The following is a 20728-nucleotide window of genomic DNA, read 5'->3' on the forward strand; positions in this document are numbered from 1 at the left end:
CAGTGTGACTGGGCTCTGTGTCTCTCATTCATCAGACTAGTTTGGACTTCTTTATTTGGTTGTTAGTTTCCAACAGCAGCAAGAGCGTTCTTATAAATACAGTACCTCATGTTAGTGGAATCATACAGTATTTGTCTCTCTTGTCACTGGCTTACTTCATGTAGCAGAATGTCCTTCCCTTTTAAGGCAGAATCATATTTCATTGTGTTTACATAGGACATTTTGTTTATTCATTCATCCATCAGTGGGCACTTGGGTGTCCACGCTTTCGGGGTTTTGAGTAGAGTTGTTCCCCTGGCCCGCGGGGCGGTGTGTGTCCCGAACCCCAGTGGAGGCCTGGAGCTGCAGATTGTACTGAACCCGATAGAGACTGTGTCCTTTCCTCTACACACGCACCAATGACAAAGTTTAATCTGTAAATTAGGCACCGTAAGGGATTAACAATAATAACTAATAATAAAATAGAACAATTATAATAGACTAATAAAAGTTATGTGAATGTGGTTCACCACTCTCAGAACACCTGACTGTCCTGGTGATGCTGTGAGATGGTAAGCCGTCTGTCCGCACCATGAAGTGAGGTGAATGGTGCAGGCATTGGGACCTGGCACGGGGCGGGGGGCGGAGGAGGGGGGTAAGTGAGACCACAGAAAGCAGAGAGGGCAGATGAGGGGCCCGCTGTAAAGCTGTTATGATATGGGTGTGCTAACATCCAAGTCCCCGCCCTTCGCACACACCTTGAGGTGGAATTGTTGGATAATACGATAATTCTATTTTTAGTGTTTTGGCCAGCCACTGTGATGCCTTCCATGACAATTGCCCGTTTTACATTCCAGCCAGCAGTGCATGAGGGTTCCAATTTCTGCACGCACTCAGTGACCCTCGTTGTGTTCTGGTTTTGTTTGTTTGGGTTCTTTTCCCCTGTGGTAACCATCATGATGGGGATGAGGTGGTGTGTATTTTGTTAATTGCCTGTCATGTGGAGTGTACAATTTGCATCGCGCCCCCTCCCCCCCGCCTTTTTTTTTGTTAAATGTAACATTCTACCTGAAGTCTTTTCTTTGGCCCTTTTGAGTTTTGATAGATGGAAGGCTTTTTTCCTCTGCTCCCCCTCCTTTTCTTTGTGAAGTTGTTCACGTTGATCTTTTCCCCCCTGTGGTGTCTTCCTTTGATTTTAAGCTTAGAAAGCTTCCCTATCCAGAGATCAAATGAGCATTCATCAAGTTGAATCTGTTTTTAAGATACTTAATTTTTCATATTTGCATCAAATACTCTGGCATTTGATTGTACTCTAAAAAGCCCTTGAACGCAAAGAATTACACGAAATGTTAAGCAGGAGTTCTCCCTGGGTGGCGAGATAATTCATAATTGTCTTGTCATCTTTCATGTATTGCTTTTATGCGTATAAAAGTAGATGTTATTTAAAACAAAATTGACTGCCCTCGTCTGTTGGTTCCATAGTCAGGATCAGCTCTGGAAGAGACTGGGCCATCGAATGTGGAAAGTCTGGCTGCCCCCTTGCCAATTCCTCTCGGGGGCCTCAGTTTCCTTTGTAAAAGGAGGGACTGGAGGCTCCTTTCTGGCCCAGACACATCCTGCACTCTGCAGAGTTGTGTCAGCTTCGCTCCTAACGGGACAGGTTCCCTGGCTGCTGGCGCACGCCCCCAGCCGGATAAAAATACTCCCCTTGGTAGAGAGGAAGAGGCGAGAAGGCCAGGGGGTGAGCGCCAAGGGGTGGGGGCGTGCCCAGCTGGAGGGGGTCTTTCCCGCCGGGACCCAGCGAGGGAGACCAGGGTGTTGAAGACCCAGCCCAGCCCCAGGCGGGACTCTACGGCCTACCTGTGTGGTGTCCGGGCTTCCGTTTCTTCACGTAAAAAACGGGGATAATACTAGATGGATATTGCAATATATGTGGTATGTATAATAGATAATAGTCATATGTGATGGTGACGACACCCTGCCTGGAAGGCCCGCTGAGGCAGGACTCGTGCTCTGGGTGAGATGTGAAGCAGTGATCGGCTGGTAATCCTATTGCAGTATCAATGTGTCACATCACCGTGTTGTACATCTTAAAGTTACACAGTGTTATATGTCAACTATATTTCAATAAAAATGGCAACAAAAACCAGTGTCCGACACCCAGTAGGCCTGCCCCCCACCCCTGCCCTCTTCACCTTCTCCTTCCTCCCCTTGCAGTCCCATCCTCCCCTTCCCTTTCTCCCCCACTGTCTTCCCCTGCCCCTCCCTCTCCCCTTCCCTCTCTCCCTCTCTTTCCTCCCCCCCCACTAGTGTTGGCCCCAGATAAAAGCAGGAGATAATCTCCAGGCCCCACCTGTTCCCGCACCTTTGCCCCAGGACCTCCCCAAGGTGCAGCCCTCTCGCCCCCCCAGAGTTCAGCCCTCCTCGTTGCGCTTCCTCCCAGCTCCCCTGACCTCTCTGGTGTGTCCCTGTGTCATCTGCTTAGTAGCCACTTGGTCACCAGGACACAGTTACTCTACTTGGTGTGCTTGCTGGAGCAACATGTCTCACTTACCAATCTCTGGACCCCGGGAGGGTGCGGGCTTGCCTGGCAGTGTGTACACTTGCCTGGTGTGCAACATGCGTTTTCAACGGGCGCTGACCGGACACCAGAGCAGGTATAAGATGGCAGAAGGTGTGGGCTGTGGAGACGGATGAGAGACAGAGAGGACAGCATGAGCAGGGGAGAGTCAGAGAGAAAGGGAGACACAGAATCCGAAGCAGGCTCCAGGCTCTGAGCTAGCGGTCAGCGCAGAGCCTGATGTGGGGCTCGAACCCATGAACCGTGAGATCATGACCTGAGTCGAAGCCGGAAGCCGGACACTTAACCGACTGAGCCACCCAGGCGCCCCACAGTTTTTTTTTAATGTTTATTTTTGAGAGAGAGGGAGAGAGAGACTGAGCTGTCAGCACAGAGCCAGATGCGGGGCTCAAACCCATGAACCACGAGATCATGACCTGAGCTGAAGTCAGTGGCTTAACTGACTGAGCCAACCAGGCCCCCTAGTCTTTGCAATCTTGTAGGAAATGCGATTTTATACATCTATGCAGACTCAGGACTGGCCATGAGTAGACCTGAGTCCCTCTTCTGTTCAGTTCTGCCAGTACCTAGTTGGATGACAAGGTCAGAGTGACTCTGATCCTCCCTGTCTTAATCTTCAAGGTCAAAAGTTTGGACAGGATTGAACCTCCACCCTGTAGGCTCCACCCTATGGCTCTGGTTCTGCTTCAGACCTGCATTATTATCTGCTTATTATACTTTGTTTAGCAGTTGACTTTAAAAGAAAACGTTCTATCACTTCCGTAAATATCATATGTAGAAGGTAACAACAATCAGAATGAAAACGGAACAGTGTTACAGAGTTCTTGCCAAATACTACTTACCACCTGCCTAGGCTCAGAGTCTAAGGCACTTAGTGACATTAGCACATGCTAGAGAGATGGGAACAACACGGAAGCATTCAAATGAGACATTCAGCACTGTCTCAGAGGGCCACAGGCGCCGAAAGGGCACAAGTGAGTCCAAGTCCTTTGGTGCTATGTGTGGAGGTAGCACTCAGCCATCGGGAGTACACCCATTTCTCACTTTGGAAAACACTGTACTCCATCATAGACCTAAAGGGACCTTAAAGGTCACTGCCCCACCTGTCCTTTAGTAGATGAATGAGCCGGGCCAGGTGTGGAAATGGCCGCCCGCACCCTTGACCCCCCACCGTGTGAGATCTGTGCCTGGCGGTGCTTGCGAAGTGTCAGAACACTGAAACACGGAGAGCTCCGCTAGGGTGGCCGGGGACCTCCAGCCCCAGCCACGACTGAGCCCCATACAAACTGCCTTCGGGGACTATAGCCAGTACTTGTATTTGAAGCTCAGTTCTACTATCTGTGAGGGTTTGGGGACTGGCTCTCTGCAAGCCAGTCCCTTTTTCTCTTGTTTGTTTTTTTTAGAACAGGGTATTTCACTTACAGTAGCCTCTAGTCCCTTCAAAACACTCAGGTTCCTCTGAAGCACTTTGCTCTATTTGATCCTGTTCCTTCATGTTGGTGAGAAAGCGGGGGGTGCCCTGGGTGGCTCAGTCTATTGAGCCTATGACTCAGTTCTTGCTCAGATCATAAACCTATATGGTTTGTGAGTTCGAGTTCTGCATCAGGCTCTGTGCTGACAGTGCAAAGCCTGTTTGGGCTTCTTTCTCTGCCCCTCCCCTGCTCATGCTCTTTCTCTCTCTTGAAATAAGTAAATATTTTTAAAAGGTAGTAGTAATACCTATGGAATGAACATAGCTAGTACCATTCAGAGGCACAAAGGAATTTGGAGTGTGGATTATACATACTTTAAAAAAAAAAAAAGAACAGCTTTTTTGAAGTATAATTGATACACAAAAATCACTGGACATGTTTATTGGTTTAATTTGATGGGTTTGGAGATATGAATATACCTGTGAACCACCACAAATTAAGGTGCACACAAAATAAAAGTTGAAAAATAAATAAAAAATAAAAACAAATGATAAACACTTATTCCCTAGAATAAAATGCTTCTGCCTGCCCCCCTCCCACATTTTTGGTGGTAAGAACACTCAGTGTGATGTCACCTGAGGGCTCGTCTTGCATGGCCTTAATTATGTTGATGTGGATTATACTTGAGGTTTTATAATCAACACAGAAGAAAGGTGGACAGCAGGGGCGTGTGGGTGGCCCAGCTGGTTGAGCCTCTGACTTCAGTGCAGGTCATGATCTCGTGGTCTGTGAGTTCAAACCCTGCACCGGGCTCTGTGCTGTCAGCTCAGAGCCTGCAGCCCACTTCAGACTCTGTGTCTCCCCTCTCTCTCTGCCCCTCCCCTACTCATGCTCTGTCTCTCAAAAATGAATAAATGTTAAAAAAAAAAAAAAGAAAAGAAAGGTGGACAGCAAACAAAATATGTGATTCAACGTGGAGATTTTACTAGATTATAAAAGAGCTTAACACAATAAAATACCATGTTTGAATTCCTGATCTTAAGACAAAACAAAAGAGATTATTGTGTAAGTTATTTGTAAAGAACAGGATGGGGCCTCAGAGACACTAGAATGTTTTTCTTCTTCTTGCTAGATTTGTCCTTGAATTAAATGCCATGCTTCTTCCCTTGATCCCGGTCATTTTCCCTTTCCTAAGATAAATGGATAAACCAAGCTAGTTCTCAACTTTTGACTGCAAATCAGATTACCTGGGCGCTTTAGAAATCCTGAGTCCCTGGCCACACCCCAGACCAATGACAGTGTCCCTCCAGAGTCGGATCAGGGCCTGCCGGGGCACCGGCACGGAGACCTGCTGCTCTGCACCACAGGTCCCTCACTCTGGTGCCGTCCTCCCTCACGAGAGAATCGCTGTCCATACCACAGCTCCATGGCTTTACCTGTGAAATTCCTACTCGATGCCAGCGGGACAGTTTGTTAGCTAAACACCTATTAATCCAATTCTCCTGACGCTTTGTAGAAGAGAGGCCAAGATTCTCCCCACGATCACTGCCACCTTAATGCTAATCTGGGAAGCAGCTGCTCATGAACCTCCCACGGAGGTAACAGCCCAGGTTCACAGTGTTCTGGGCGTTCAGTAATTCCCACAAGGTCACAGAGAGCAAGTGTGATTCTGGGCAAGTGAGCAGACTGACCGGGGGCTATGAGGCACAAGGAACCCAAATCTAGTAAATCCAGCAAAAAAACAAGCCAGAACCGTCCAATCCCTCCCCAGGATCTTACTAGAATACACTTGCTCCTGTCTTTACAAACTCCTTTTGGGGAAACCAAGCGTCTGCAAGCCAAAGGCGAGCCTGTAGCATCTGCTGAAATGAGTGAGTTCAGAAAATTCAAATAAACGTTGCAGCTGTTAAGCACTAAGCCCACCGGACCATGTCTGTACATCCTTTGGGGTTCATTGGTACTGAAAATGACATGACAAAAATAAGCAGGGAAACTCCAGTTACATTACATGCGAGGTCATCGGGGATCTTGTTCTGCCGCCTCCCTGGTGTCACCAGTAACTTCATTCAGTCAGTCACCATTCACTCCTTCATCCCAGTTACCACACATTCACCGTGCACCTGCTGTGTGTCCTGCATCGGGCTAGATGCCGGTGATCCAGGAGATAAAAGGCAATGCAGTCTCTGCTCTCAGAAGGGTACCCCCACTCAGAGACGCGAACAAGGTAAAAGGACTTGCTTCCTGCACCAGGAAAGTGACTTTCTCCATGGCCGAATCAGCAGACCATGGCCCACTGTGCACTCCACATTGTGAGACGGGCACAGGTGCCTGGGCTGACGAGGAACAGAGCTGCCGCTTAGCCCTTGTCCGGAGGCCTGCTGTTAACTAGTGGGAGTGCCTTCTCTTCCCCTGCCGCAAAGCCTCCGGGACACCAGTTAGTTACCAGAATGTGCCTGGTGAGCGGGCGTTGGTTGGGGTGAGAGGCTGGCTGGGTGGAGGTCTGAGCCTCATGCCCTAGCCCTGCTTCTTTTCTGGAAGTCACTCAGGTTCTTGTCTCCATTATGACTGTCACCTAGGCCTGCTGCAGTTCATCGGAACATGGTTTATTTGACAGTGGTTACATTTTAATCTCCTGATGGATTTGGAATATAGCCTCGTTGCCTTGAAGGCTTGGCGTGCCCTCCGGGGGTTATTTTTATGTCGTATTTTGGCGGGTTTCTCTTCTGCCTGTGATACTCTCTCTTCCAAGATAAGCCGATGCTTACTGGTTTCAAGGGGTGGTGTTCCTGACCTTGTGCCAAATGCCGGAGGGGGTTCCTGATCATGGGCAGGGGGGGGTCCTTCCAGGTCCAGGTGAAAACTACTCAGCTTCAAATGGCTCCCGGCTGGTATGACATCACATCTTATGTCATAAACGCCATGCTTGACTCAAAATCAGAACAGGATTCTTCTGAATTATAATTGAATGCCTTTTCTCTTCTGCCCAAGTGAGTTTAATTTCTTTCTTTTTCACTGTTTCTTTCGTAGGGGTTCAGCTGTTGCAAAAATAATTGGTAATAATGTCAAGAAACTTAAGAAGTTTGCCTCTACAGTCAAGATGTGGGTCTTTGAAGAAACAGTTAATGGGAGAAAACTGACAGACATTATAAATAATGACCATGAAAATGTGAAATATCTCCCTGGACACAAGCTGCCAGAAAATGTGGTAAGACTTTGGGATCAATAGTATTTTTGGTCAGTTCTGAAAGTTACGCTTGTCCGAGTTCATCCTTGGGGCTTGGGGAAGTGGGAAAGCTACGTCCCTCCCTCCCTTGTTCCTTTCTACCGACAACATCTTGGCTTGGTCAGTATTGGTTTGCCTGCTTCTGAAGGTGGGCTTTCTATTAGTTTGCTAGGGCTGCCATAAGAAAGTACAATAGGGGGCATCTGGGTGGCTCAGTTGATTGGGTGGCCGATGTCGGTTCAGGTCATGATTTCAAAGTCTGTGGGTTCGAGCACCGTGTTGGGCTCTGTACTGACAGCTCAGAGCCTGGAGTCTGTGTCTCCCTCTCTCTCTGCTCCTCCTCCACTCATGCTCTGTCTTTTTCTCTCTCTCAAAAATAAACATTAAAAAAAAAAAGAAAGTACGATAGGAAAGTTGGCTTAAACCACAGAAATTTATTTTCTGGAGGGTTTAAGTCCAAGAGAAGGTGTCATCTGGTTTGGTTTCTCTTCTGAGGCTTTCTTTGACTTCTAGATGGCCACCTTCTTCCTGTCCTTCTGTGTTTCTGTGTCCTGATCTCCCCTTCTGATGAGAACACCAGTCATGTTGTGTTAGGGCCCACTCTCATGACCTCATTTTAATATAATTACATCTGCAATGAGCTTTAAATACAGTCTTTAAATACAGTCCTATTCCGAGGCACTAGGGTTAGGAATTCAACATATGACCTTTGGAGGGAAGGGACACAAGTCAGCCCATAGCAGGCTACTTTCTTGGCATTCACAGTGTCGGTCCTGTCAACGCTGGAACTAACAACCTTCGCCTTCAGTCCCTCGTGATGCCCTGATATTCCCTTTCTAAGTGCGTAGACTTTGATCTACTCACGAGGACAGCTAATGCAGTAGTGTGTAATTAAAATCAGGGTCAAGGCCTAAATTACACAAGGAGATTGGAGAAAATAGAAAATTATAAGACCGACAGTTTAAAATTCAAGCTTATTAGGCTGAGAGGGAAAAATGTAGGTAATTGCCTGGCCTCATTCCAGTGACTTCCAAGAAGTGGGGGAGGAAGAAATGAGCAAGAGGAACAAGAAGAGTGTAGGTCCTGCTAGTGTGTAGAGTCTGGCGCCAGATTCACCCCTTTGGTGGCCTTCTGTAATAGTCTGAGAACCACACCGCTGTGACCACCTGGCTCCCACCTGCCTGGTTCCCTGGTTAACCAGACACACCCATCTTGTTTGTGAACGAAATCCTCTTCCCTGCGTATGTTCACTCATCAGCCTTCATGAGCGTGTACCGCTCACGCAAAGCACAGCGGTGGTTGTGGGGCGGGGGGAGGAGGGGAGTCCCAGGCACGCTCTGGGCTGTCAGAGCGGAGCCCAATGTGGAGCTCTATCTCAAGAACCGTGAGATCATGACCCGAGCGAAATCAAGAGTCAGATGCTTAACCGACCGAGACACCCAGGCACCCCTGTTGTTCGGCTTTTGGTTACAGGGTGAATTCGTGTCAAGCACTGTGCCAAGTAGTTTATATATCTTGTCTCATTTGATGCTCTCGGTAACCCTCTTGGTTGATACTATTAGTTTTCCTATTAGAACGATGATTCTGATTTTATGGCGGAAGAAACTAAGGCTCAGAGAAGTTCATGAACTTGCCCAGGGTCACATGGCTGGAGGCTAGGGTTTGATACCTGGTGGATACATCCTGTTGCATCCATTGTCTTTGGACAATGAGGACTTTATCCTCTGTGTCACTGCGCTGGGGCCAGGCAGTTATTCTTGGTGCTGTTGGCAGGCACAGAAAGGATCCCTACGGTTCTAAGCTCAGAAGTTAAGTTGTCCAAATAACCAAGGGGAAGAGCAAAGGGAGCAGCTGTTCCCACTGTAGTAGGAGGCCTCCGAGGTCATCTCTGACCCAGGCCTGGAGTAGGAAATTCCCGAGTTTCACTTCTCGTTCTTGTCAGATCGATGGCCCCTTCCCTTCTGTAAACCACATGCCCTATTGGTACGTTCCTTCCACTGTGCTTTGTGCCAGGCCCTGAGGTACCTGTTCACTCCTGAGTGCATGAACCTGACTTTCCAGTTTCCTGTTCTTCCGCAGTTCCTGGTGCAGTACTCAAGGAGTGTGGGGGAGGGGAACCTGCCACGTAGTCCTGTGAAGCTGGAGCCTATTCTGGGAGCATGGGAGCCAGGAGGGAGGAGGAAGGGAAGGAACTGACCTAGAGGAGTCAACAGCCATTGTCACTCAGAGCCCAACCCCCACGCTGACTGACTCCACCACCTGGCCACGTCTCTGTGTGTGGACAGAGGGAGGAAAAGAGGCACTAGCTACTCCGAGGACTCTGTGGATATCTGAAGCCTTTAGGTTCAAGACAGTGAATGTATCCATTCCCTGGTATGGACATTTGCCTGGTTTCTAGTTGTTTGCTGTCATGGACGGTGTCCATAGGGGTGGAGTCACACACAGGGTCACTGGGAACACACAACTATAATTTCACACCTCACACCACTGGTTTCCAAAGTAGTTGTACCGGTCCGGACTCCCTCAGCATGTTGGAGGAGTCACATATTAAGAGAATGTTTATTTATTTTGAGAGAGAGAAAGAGAGAGAGAGAGAAAGTGAGTGGGAGCAGGGGAGGGGCAGAGAGAGAGGGAGACACAGAATCTGAAGCAGGCTCCAGGCTCTGAGCTGTCAGCACAGAGCCTGACGTGGGGCTCGAACCCACGAACCATGAGATCATGACCTGAGCCGAAGTCAGACGCTCAACCAACTGAGCCACCCATGTCCCTTGTACATTTGCATTTTTGACAAGTTCCCAGGTGATGGCGATGCTGTGGCTTCAGGAACCACCCTTCTAGGCATCACTGGTCTGCATCATTTCATATTGACCGGTGGAGTTTTGGGGAGGCCAGGTGGTTAACAGACACGTTTCTCTAGAAGCAACCTCACTTAGCAGTGGTGGCACGTGTGTGTGACACTCCTCAGGTAAGGTCGTCTGTATCTGAGAATCAGTTTTCTGAATGTAGAGCCAAGTACGTACGTTTCACTTATGATCTTGGCTGAAACACGAATTAGAAGTACAGGAGGGAACCAGAATAGTTTTGAACCTCTGCTCTGTGCCGGCTACGACTTTGCTATGTGTGTTACTCACATGCTGTTGTGTTTAATCTAAATATTCGCTCCGCCAAGAATGTAGGCGAGTCCCCTATGGGTGTCTAGTTGTCTAACTAGAGATCGAGCCTGGCGAGGGTGTCCATACACTGCACAGTGATAAGTAATCTCTTGTATACTAAGCCAAAAGAACCATTAGGCTTCTCCACATACATTTTACCAGCTCTGTCTTCAATGATTTTATATATGTGTATGATATATGAGATGTGTGTGTGTGTGTTTGTGAGTGTGTGTCTAAAAACTTGGACCGAGATCCCTGGATCCCTGGAAGTCTGAACATTACATGGACCAACCATGATGCTTTGGTTCTGACTTGATGATTTTTCCTCCTTACCTAGGAAAGGTAAGCCCTTTTGTTCTGAGTTGTCTTTCTGAATGTATTTCGAGATCTTTAACGGTGGACACCCTCAGAAAGATTTTGATAGAAGGCCTGCGAAGTAGGTCAGCGTTTCTAAAAGTGTCTCGATTTTGTTGAGAGTAAAAGATAGGCAAAGGCTTAGCTAAAGGCTTTATTCTGCAAGAGGGAATTTCAGTTCCGGGGTTAGTTGAGGAGAGCTCTTTGATACTGTGTAAGAGGACTAGTGTTCTGTGAATGGACCGCGTGTCCCATACAGATGCAGCTCGTATTACGCATTGCTTCTGAGCGCTGAACCCTCCGAGCTCCACCAAGGAGAGCAGGAGAGCGTCTGTGCGTGCTGGGTGAGCCCCCAGTCCTCTTGTTCTAGAGACTCGTCACGTTCCCAACCAGCTACAGGCTGTCCGATTTATGGAAAAAGGAAATGTAAGAGACAGAAGGAAATCCAGACCAGCTGGTGGCTTCCTCGCATGTCCTTTAACAAGGGACACAGGGATGGGTGGACTCTTTAAAAGGTATGAATTTGAGCTGTCTGGGTGGCTCAGTCGGTTGAGCATCTGACTCTTGATTTCGGCTCAGGTCGTGATCCCAGGATTGTGGGATCGAGCCCTGCATTGGGCTCTGTCCTGAGTGTGGAGCCCTCTTAAGATTCTCTCTCTCTTTCTCTCTCTCTCTCCCTCTACCCTTCTCCCCTACTCTCTCTCCCTAAAATTAAATAAATAAAATAAATAAATAGGTAAGAATTTGTGGGAAGCAGGTAGATTTTTTTAAAGCAGGCAGGTTTTTTGATAAGTAATCCCTTTCATTTGTTTCATATCATTTTGAAGTGCCATCATTGATAGTATATAATGTGAAAGCTCTCTGTGAAGTATCTGGGTAGGAAAAGTGATTTTTATATCCCTTCATATACAGGGTGATAAAGGTCAGTGAAGACACATCACGTGTCCAATGTCACACCGCTGATCATTTGCAGATATGGGACTCAAATGTAAATCTTTTCCATATTTTTCTCCTTGGTTCTGGTGTCTTTTCCACTCCACCATGTTGGGAAATGCCCTGAAAGGCAGAAACGGAGGTGTGTGCATATATGTGCACATATGCATGTGCGTGTGTGTGTGTTGAGGATAGACGGGGAAGAGGAGGAGGAACAATAGGTCTAAAGAAGAAAAACGAGTTTAACTAAACTTCAGGCTGCCAGGTGCTGTATGACAGTGTACAGAGTAAAAATCCCCACCTAAGTATTTTGGTAACACAAGGTGGAGTGAAGGGTCAGAGTTAAAAAAAAAAAAGTTAATACTTACTCACTTTTGAGAGACAGAGAGAGGGAAACACAGAATCTGAAGCAGACTCCAGGCTCTGTCAGCACAGATCCCGATGTGGGGCTTGAACCCACGAACCGTGAGATCATGACCTGACTTGAAGTCTGATGCTCAGCCAACTAACTGAGCCACCCAGGCACCCCAGGGTCAGAGTTATTACAAAGGCTGGGAGGGAATTGGGTGGGACCACAGGCAAACATAAGAGCATAAAGAGCATTGTCAGTAAAGGACAAGCAGCTGGGAATTGGCATCAGGAGGCGAAAGGAACAGAACAAGAAATTGCTCCTTTGGAGGAGATAGCAGCTCCAGATGCAAGGGAACTTGGTCTTTGGCCTGTGCAACTGCAGGGGCTTCTGGGAAATGTAGTCCCTCACCAAGTGACCAGTGAGCAGCTTCCAGCTCTGTGATTATGGAGGAAGGCAAGAAGGAATTTTGGTGAGGAGTTGGTAGTCTCCATGACAATGCCCAAACTAGACTAGATTTCCTCTGAGGCTTAGCCATCCCAAACTCCCGAATGATGCTCCTGTGGCACCTGGCACTTCCTTGGTGAAGACACTTCCTCCAGTGGCTTCATTTTGGGAACCAGGAATGCTTAATGGGAATATCAGTTACAGTCCGGTTCAGGTACACGTGACAGAAAACCTGTCATAGCAGTGACCTAAGCAAATTAAATGTTTGCTTTTCCTTGTCTCGTGTGAAAGAGTTTTATCATATCAGTGATGTGTTAGTGGTGTCAGGGACACTTGTCATCTTCCTGTTCTGCCATCTCAGCATTTGGTTTCTTCCTCTTAGTCCAGCCATCTCTTCACATGTCACACACACACACACACACACACACACACACACACAGCACTTCCATTGACTCCCATTGGTCAGAACCTAATCACATGGGGCACCTAGCTGCAAGGGAGCCTGGGAATGTAACCTTTCTGGGCATTACTGAGCCTAGCCCCAAACTGAGGCTTCTTGTGCTGAGGAAGAAAGGGAGAACCGACATCGAGAGCAGTAATCAGTCTGCTAGAGATCACGTGGCTCCAGGTGCTCACCGGTTACCTTTGTGTGTGTGTGTGTGTGTGTGAGTGTGACAAACGCACGCACATGTGCATATGTGTTTCTCCGCCTGTGTCTAATTCCCTTCATATTTATCTGAAGGGAAGCAACCACCATAATAGCTGAGAGGCATTGAGGGCGTACCAAGTGCCAAACCCAATCTACACTACTTACTCTTCACCACAGCGCTCTCAAAGTGTCGAACCAAGAAGAGTTTAGGGGGGCACTATTTATAGACGTATGCTCAGAGTCAAGGAAACCAAAAGGTCTCACTGGAGTGCTCAGAGTTTCACAATAGCAGGAAGTCATAACCACCCCTGAAAGCCCAAGGGGCAGACCAGTCTCACCAGACCAGCCTGACCAGAGCTTAGAGACCTGGGAGAGGAACTGCCTGCCAGAAGGTGTCACTGTAGAAGGAAGCCAAGCCAGCACCCCTGTGAGCCAGGGCAGGGATAGTCCCTGGAGGCTGATAAATACCCTGCCCTGTCTCTCCTCCCACCTTGCATCTCCTGACAGAGCCCCACTTTGGCCGAGGCCAAGTGGAAGGCCGAGAGCAAGGGCCCCCAGGGAAAACAGTCCACAGAAAGCAGCCTCCTAAGGGTCGGGGGTTGAGCTCCGCACTGAGCATGGAGCCTGCTTGGGATTTTCTCTCTCTCCTTGTCTTCCCCTCCCCTGCTCACACCCTCTCTCTTTGAAATAAGGAAGGAAGGAAGGAGGGAGTGAGGGAGGGAGGGAGGGAAGGAGCTTCCTGGGGAACAGAGCAGGGCAAAGAAGGGCAGAAAATAGATTGGGGGACCAGGAGAGCAATAGAGAACAGCCCACACAGCTTTATTATGACTCCCTTTTATGGGTAAGGAAACTGCGGCATGGAGAAGGTAATTCACCTGCCCACCTGATAAGCCACAGAGACCGCGCCCTCCTGGCCTCAGGTCCTGAATGAGCAGGCAGAGCACAGGCAGGTGTGCCTTTCCCGTCTGCACCGTCCCCTGCACACAGTAGGCATCTGATCAATGGTCAGTGGACAAAATCACTGGGCTGGGCATATTTCGCCGTCGGCGTAACCGTTTGCCCCTCCTCCCCGCCGCAGGTTGCTGTCCCAAACCTCAGCGAGGCCGTGCAGGACGCAGACCTGCTGGTGTTTGTCATTCCCCACCAGTTCATTCACAGAATCTGTGACGAGATCACCGGCAGAGTGCCCAAGAAAGCCCTGGGAATCACCCTCATCAAGGTAACGCGCCTCCGACCCAGGCAGAAGCCTTGCTGGACGTAGGTTACAGGCGACTTTCATGTCCTCTCACTTATGTCTGTTGGAAATAGGATCTGAAAGGGAGGTTATGGAAGTTCTTTGTTTTCTTGTTGTTTTTTTAAAGATGCCTAGAAAGTAATCAGTAACACGTCCCATGAGGCTAGTGGAGCTCAGCGTTAGGCGGGGGCCACTCTGGATGGATCACAGCGTGTTAGTGGTGGCGATGTGAGGGTGGGCTGTCCTGGCGAGCCCCTGTCCAGGACGCGGCTCTCCGCCTGCATCCTAGAGATCTCCGGTGGCCTCATCTGTTTCCACTCCTGGATATAGTCCCCAAAGAGGGAGTCTTTAACTACGAGTCCCCAAACCACCCCCAGAGGGCCACAGACAGAATTCAGGGGGTTCACTGACTTGAATGTGGGAAGCAAAATTACATTGTATTCATTTTAACCTCTTTAAGTAAAATGGGCATTCCTTTCGGTTTCGAATGCCAGCCACAAGCCGGGCGTTCCGTAACCGTGGCATTAGCAGGGCCTGTGGCCCTGTCGTCCATAGAATCACAGGTGTTTTCCTCCCGCGGTACAGTGGCTTCGGCTGTTTCAAGGTGTCATTTATCCTGATCACTACCATGAAATTATGCCAGTTGTTAAACCCGCCATGTCATCTTTCTCGTTGCATTAATGGAATAGCGTGTATATTACTTTGTCACAAATTTGTAGGGTTTTTTAACATCTTGATGACTAAATTTCAAAGTAATTGGCTTCCTGGGTAATCTCCTGCATTTTGCTTTATGCATATCAGATTCTGAGAATGAGTCCATGAAACTTCACCAGACTGCCAGGGGTGGGGGACACATTGTAAAAAAGGTAAAGAACCCCTAGGGAGGGGCGCCTGGTTGGGCATCCGACTTCGACTCGGGCCATGATCTCACAGTCTGTGGGTTCGAGCCCCGCGTCAGGCTCTGTGCTGATGGCTCAGAGCCTGGCGCCTGCTTCAGATCCTGTGTTTCCCGTCCCTCTCTGCTCCTCCCCTGCTCGTGCTCTGTTTCTCTCTCAAAAATAAACATTAAACAAAAAACCTTAAAAAAATAAAAAAGAACCCCTAGAGGGACTTTGTTTTAGAGTGGGTCACGGGTCAGTGTTTATGAAAGTGCCCTGGGACAACTCGCACGCCAGCCATCGATAGACTGGAGAAATGAATAGTGGTGATATGACCTAGTGCTGAACAGGAACAAGTCAGAACATTCACGCAAGCACACCAGACGGCACATCACAGATGAATGGTACCGTTTCACTCACAGGCTTTGAAAAGCAGGCACAATGGCCTAACATATTTAGGGGCAGCTTTTTGTGGCCGAATGGTCCAGAAGAGGAGGGAGCAGCGTGTGCAGCCTTCAGGAGAGTGGCTTGCCCTGGTAGGGGCGAGGACCAGGAGTGAGGAGGAGGATGAACTTAGGAAGGGACACACAAGACCTCCGTGATGTAGGTCATGTTCCGGGTGGTAACGTGTTCATTTCTTTTTGTTTTAACGTTATTCTTTTAATACTATATACACGGTGTGTATGTTACTCTTGTAAGCACTGTTTTTCACGTCGTGTATGCCATTGGTTGGCTGAATCTATGTCACTTACAAAGTGACCTGTCATGCCTCTTTCATTCGGTGGTTTGTTGTCCCCTAACTCGTTGACTTCCTCACAGGGCATAGACGAAGGTCCTGAGGGGCTGAAGCTCATTTCCGACATCATCCGGGAGAAGATGGGCATCGATGTCAGCGTGCTCATGGGGGCCAACATCGCCAGCGAGGTGGCGGCCGAGAAGTTCTGTGAGACCACCATCGGTGAGGTTGGCCGCAGGGCGGGGAGGGGTGGGGCTTTTATATGAGGAGACCATTCTGGGGTACAAAAATGTTTCAGCAACCTCCAGAATGAAGTAAAGGCCAGCAGACCATTCTGATCCAGTAATGAATTACCAAGGTTAAACACAAAAATGCAAACAAAAATGCAAAGTTGCTTACACAAATGGGCGATTACATCCACAGCGGGGCTGTCCTGGCATTAGAAAATCCAGATTTTTTAAAATTCACAAATGTCAGTATCTGGATCCTCACTGGATTCCAGTGCTCAGTTTGACAACACATATACCAAAAATTGGAATGATAAAAATGGGGTGGGGGGGCGGATAATCCCTGTTTCTGGGGGAATAGTCCAAAGGTCCGTGAATAAGTTACCTGCCCCGTGGTCACACAACCAGATTAGAACCCAGGCATGAATTCGGCTGTTCTGTTTTCTACAATAAAAAGTCTTCCTGCTCTTCTCCAACATTGGGGTTGTGAAGATTTTCATTTCTTTTTAAATGGGCTTTGGAATTCTCAAGGGCCCATGTACCATATTAAAGGACTCATAGAAAAGTAATGGCTATATTTGCAGATGCGTTGCACAAATTTCAGCTTATCTACCACTCCAGAACTTAACTTTCACCCTTGTCTAGCGTGCCAGCGATGTGAATGATTTCTTCTTGCAGCTTTGTCACAGGAAGCTCTGAGAGAGACCAGGCTCTTCTGAGTAGGAGAGAAAGTGTGGGAAAGACAGCTCTGGACGCTTCCACGTGTCTGCAAGTTAGGACATTGTTACTTCTCTTTGTTTTTTCTGTTTAATTGCATATACATTGTGGAAAATAATCAAAGAACTCACCATAAAAAGAATATAAAATATAACATATACCTAAAACATAGGGAGGAGAGGGGAAAAGAATGGGTTCAAACTTAAATGACCATCAACTTAATATAGACCGCTGTACGCAGATATTATATACAAAGCTGATGGCAACCATACATCAAAAACCGCTAATAAGCATTCAAAGGATAAAGAGAAAGAAATTGAAATATATCACTAAACAAAATCAGCAAAACACGACAGAGAGAAAAACAAGAAAGGATCAGAGAAAATCTTCAGAAACAACCACAAAATAAATAAAAACATATCTATCAATAATTACTTTGTAAAGGGACAAAATGCTCCCGTCGAAAGGCATAGAGTGTCAGAATGGATAAGAAAACAAGACCCATCTATGTTGCCTGCATCGATATGCACATCTAAAGACACCTGCAGGTCTAAAGTGAGGGGATGGAGAACCATCTGACATGGAAAAGGATATCAAAAGAAAATTGGAGTAGCAATACTTACATTGGACAAAATAGACTGTAAAACAAACACCATAGGGGCCCCTGAGTGGCTTAGTTGGTTGAGAATCAGACTTTGGTCCAGGTGTCTGCGTCGGGCTCTGTGCTGACAGCTCAGAGCCTGGAGCCTACTTTGTATTCTGTGTCTCCCTCTCTCTTTTTGCCCCGCCCCTGCTCACTTTCACTCTCTCTCTCTCTCAAAAATAAGTAAACTTTTTGAAAAATTTTAAAACAAACCCTGTAAGGGGTTCCTGGGTGGCTCCATTAATTGGGTGTCCGGCTTTGGCTCAGGTCATGATCTCCTGGCTTGTGAGTTTGAGCCCTGATTACTGCTGTCAGTGCTGAGCCTGCCTTGGATCCTCTGCCCCCCTTTCTCTCTGCCCCTCCGCCACTCGTGTGATCTCTCTCAAAAAATAAATGTTGGGAAAAAAAAACACCACCATAGGGCACCCTGTGTGGCTCAGTTGGTTAAGTGTCCAACTTCGGCTCAGGTCATGATCTCGCGGTTCGTGAGTTCCAGCCTTGTGTCAGACTCTTGTGCTGACAGCGCAGAGCCTGGAGCCTGCTTCAGGTTCTGTGTCTCCCTCTCCCTCTGCCCCTCTGCCACTCATACTCTGTCTCTCTCAAAATAAACACTAAAAAAAAAAAAACAAAACCCAAAACAAAAAAAACCCATTGTAATGGAAGACAAAGTGTAACAGCCCGGTTACATCAGTGGACAGATCATCTAAACAGAAAATCAACAAGGAAGCAATGGCTTTGAATGACACACTGGAACAGATGGATCTAACAGATATATTCAGAACATTCCATCCTAAAACAGCAAAATACACATTCTTTTCAAGTGCACATAGGACATTCCCAAGAGTAGATCATGTATTAGCCCACAAAAAAGGCCTCAACAAATACAAGATAGATCTTATACCGTGCACCTTTTCCGACCACAATGCTGTGAAACCAGAAGAAAAAATCTGGAAAGACCACAGATACAGGGAGAGTAAATAACATGCTACTAAATAATGAGTGGGCTAACCAGGAAATCAAGAAATTAAAAAGTAGGTGGAAACAAACGAAAATGAAAACACAAAGGTCCAAAACCTCTGGGATGCAGCAAAAGCAGGTCTAAGAAGGAAGTTTATAGCAATACAAGCCTACCTCAGGAATCAAGAAATATCTCAAACAACCTACACTTACACCTAAAGGAGCTGGAAGAACCATAAACAAAACCTAAAAGCAGCAGAAGGAAGGAGATAATAAAGATTAGAGCAGAAACAAAGGATATAGAAACTAAACAAACAATAGAACAGATCAATGAAACCAGGAGGTGATTCTTTGAAAAAAATCAATAAAATTGATAAACCCCTAGCCAGACTTATCAAGACAAAAAGAGGGGCGCCTGGGTGGCTCAGTCGGTTAAGCCTCCGACTTCGGCTCAGGTCAGATCTCACGTTCGTGGGTTCGAGCCCTACGTCGGGCTCTGTGCTGACAGCTAGCTCAGAGCCTGGAGCCTGCTTCCGGTTCTGTGCCTCCTCTCTCTGCCCCTCCCCCTCTATGCTCTGTCTCTCTCTGTATCAAAAATAAATAAAACATTAAAAAAAATTTTAAAGACAAAAAGAGAAAGGACACAAAATCACAAATGAGAGGGGAGAAATAATCAACACCGCAGAAATATAAACAATTAGAAGAGTAGTATGAAAACCTATACCAACCAATTGGACAACCTTGAAGAAATGGGTCAATTCCTAGATGCATGTAAACTATTGAAACTGAAACAGAAATAGGTAGAAAACTTGAATAGACCAATAACCAGCCACAAAATTGAACCAGTAATTAAAAAAACCCCCATGGGGCACCTTGGGTGGCTTAGTCAATTAAGCGTCTGACTCTTGATTTCTGCCCAGATCATCCTCTCATGATCATGAGATCAGTCCCCGTGTCGGGCTTCACACTGACAGCATGAAGCCTACTTGGGATTCCTTCTGTCTCTCTCTGCCCCTCCCGCCATGTGCTCTTGCTCTCTCTCTTGCTCTCTCTCTCAAAATTAAAAAAAAAAAAAAAATTCCTCCCAACAAAGTCCAGAGCCAGTTTGCTTCAGGTGAATTCTACCAAATATTTTAAAAAGAGTCAATACCTACTTTTCTTAAACTATTCCAATAAACAGAAATGGAAGGAAAACTTCCAAATTAATTCTGTGAGGCCAGCATTACCACATGCCAAACTCAGAGAAAGACACCACTAAAAAAGAACTACAGGGGTGCCTGGGTGGCCCAGTTGGTTAAGTGTCTGACTTTGGCTCGGGTCATGATCTCACAGTTCGTGAGTTTGAGCCATATGTTGGGCTCTGTGATGACAGGTCAGAGCCTGGAGCCTGCTTCAGATTCTGTCTGTCTGTCTCTCTCTCTCTCTTTCTATTGCATCATTGGTGGGAATGCAAACTGGTGCAGCCACTGTGGAAAACAGTATAAAGTTTCCTCAAAAAGTTAAAAATAGAACTACCCTATGATGCAGCAATCTCACTACTAGGTATTTACCCAAAAAATACAAGAACACTAATTCAAAGGGATACACGCACCCCTATGTTTATTGCAGTATTGTTTACAGTAGGCAAGATATGGAAGCAGCCAGGTGTCCATGACTGATGAGTGGGCAAAGATGTGAGAGACCTAGATCTATGCTTATATCTATATCTATAATGGAAAAGAATATTATTCAGCCATGAAGAAGAATGAAATCTTGCCGTTTGCAACAATATGGATGAAGCTAGAGAGTATAAGCTAAGCAAAACATGTCAGAGAAAGACAAATGCCATATGATTTCACTCATGTAGAATTTAAGAGACAACAAAGCAAAGGAAAAAAATAAGAGAGATAGGGAGCCAGATCAGGAAACAGACTCTAGTTACAGAGAACTGATGGTAACCGGAGGGGAAGAGGTGGAGGGTGGGTTATACGGGGGACGGGGATCAAGGAGCGCATTTGTGATGAGCACTGGGTGACGGCTGGGAGTGTTGAGTCTACACTGTACACCTGAAACTAACGTAACACTCTGTTAACTGGAATTAAAACAAAAACTTAAAAAAAGTAAAAACAGTAAAAACATTAAGCAAATCTTTTATTTATTTTTTTTACTTTATAAAGTTTCATATTTTTTTAACATATGCAGTTATTTTCCATCATTTACAATACAGTAGTTACAATGACACTCCAAACAGAAAAGCAAAGTAAAAAATCAAAACCCC

The 20728-nt window shown here is 46.9% G+C and overlaps 1 protein-coding gene and 1 long non-coding RNA gene across 7 annotated transcripts in view; one reads left to right on the plus strand and one right to left on the minus strand.

Moving 5' to 3' along the window:
* Positions 1-207: 207 nt before the first annotated feature.
* LOC115292363 lies at positions 208-6846 on the minus strand. 5 transcript variants are annotated; one of them, XR_003908950.1, is made up of 4 exons: positions 6764-6846; positions 2534-2660; positions 1048-1193; positions 208-413 (listed from the first exon to the last, which is right to left on the minus strand). It is a non-coding gene; the product is annotated as an uncharacterized LOC115292363 (long non-coding RNA). The 5 variants fall into 5 exon arrangements; XR_003908949.1 differs by having other exon boundaries at positions 6738-6841; XR_003908953.1 differs by lacking the exon at positions 6764-6846 and adding an exon at positions 6416-6569.
* A 72-nt stretch (positions 6847-6918) lies between these two features.
* Positions 6919-20728, plus strand: part of GPD1L (glycerol-3-phosphate dehydrogenase 1 like) — a 41360-nt gene continuing 27550 nt past the window's right edge. For both annotated transcript variants that reach the window (XM_029940384.1, XM_029940385.1), the window contains exons 1-3: positions 6919-7177; positions 14158-14298; positions 16011-16149. In XM_029940384.1, coding sequence (XP_029796244.1) covers positions 6938-7177; positions 14158-14298; positions 16011-16149 — 520 coding nt within the window. In that variant the 5' untranslated portion in view covers positions 6919-6937. The remainder of the gene's footprint in view (positions 7178-14157; positions 14299-16010; positions 16150-20728) is intronic.

The sequence above is a fragment of the Suricata suricatta genome, chromosome 5 (genome assembly GCF_006229205.1).
Source record: "Suricata suricatta isolate VVHF042 chromosome 5, meerkat_22Aug2017_6uvM2_HiC, whole genome shotgun sequence".
Taxonomy (NCBI): domain Eukaryota; kingdom Metazoa; phylum Chordata; class Mammalia; order Carnivora; family Herpestidae; genus Suricata; species Suricata suricatta.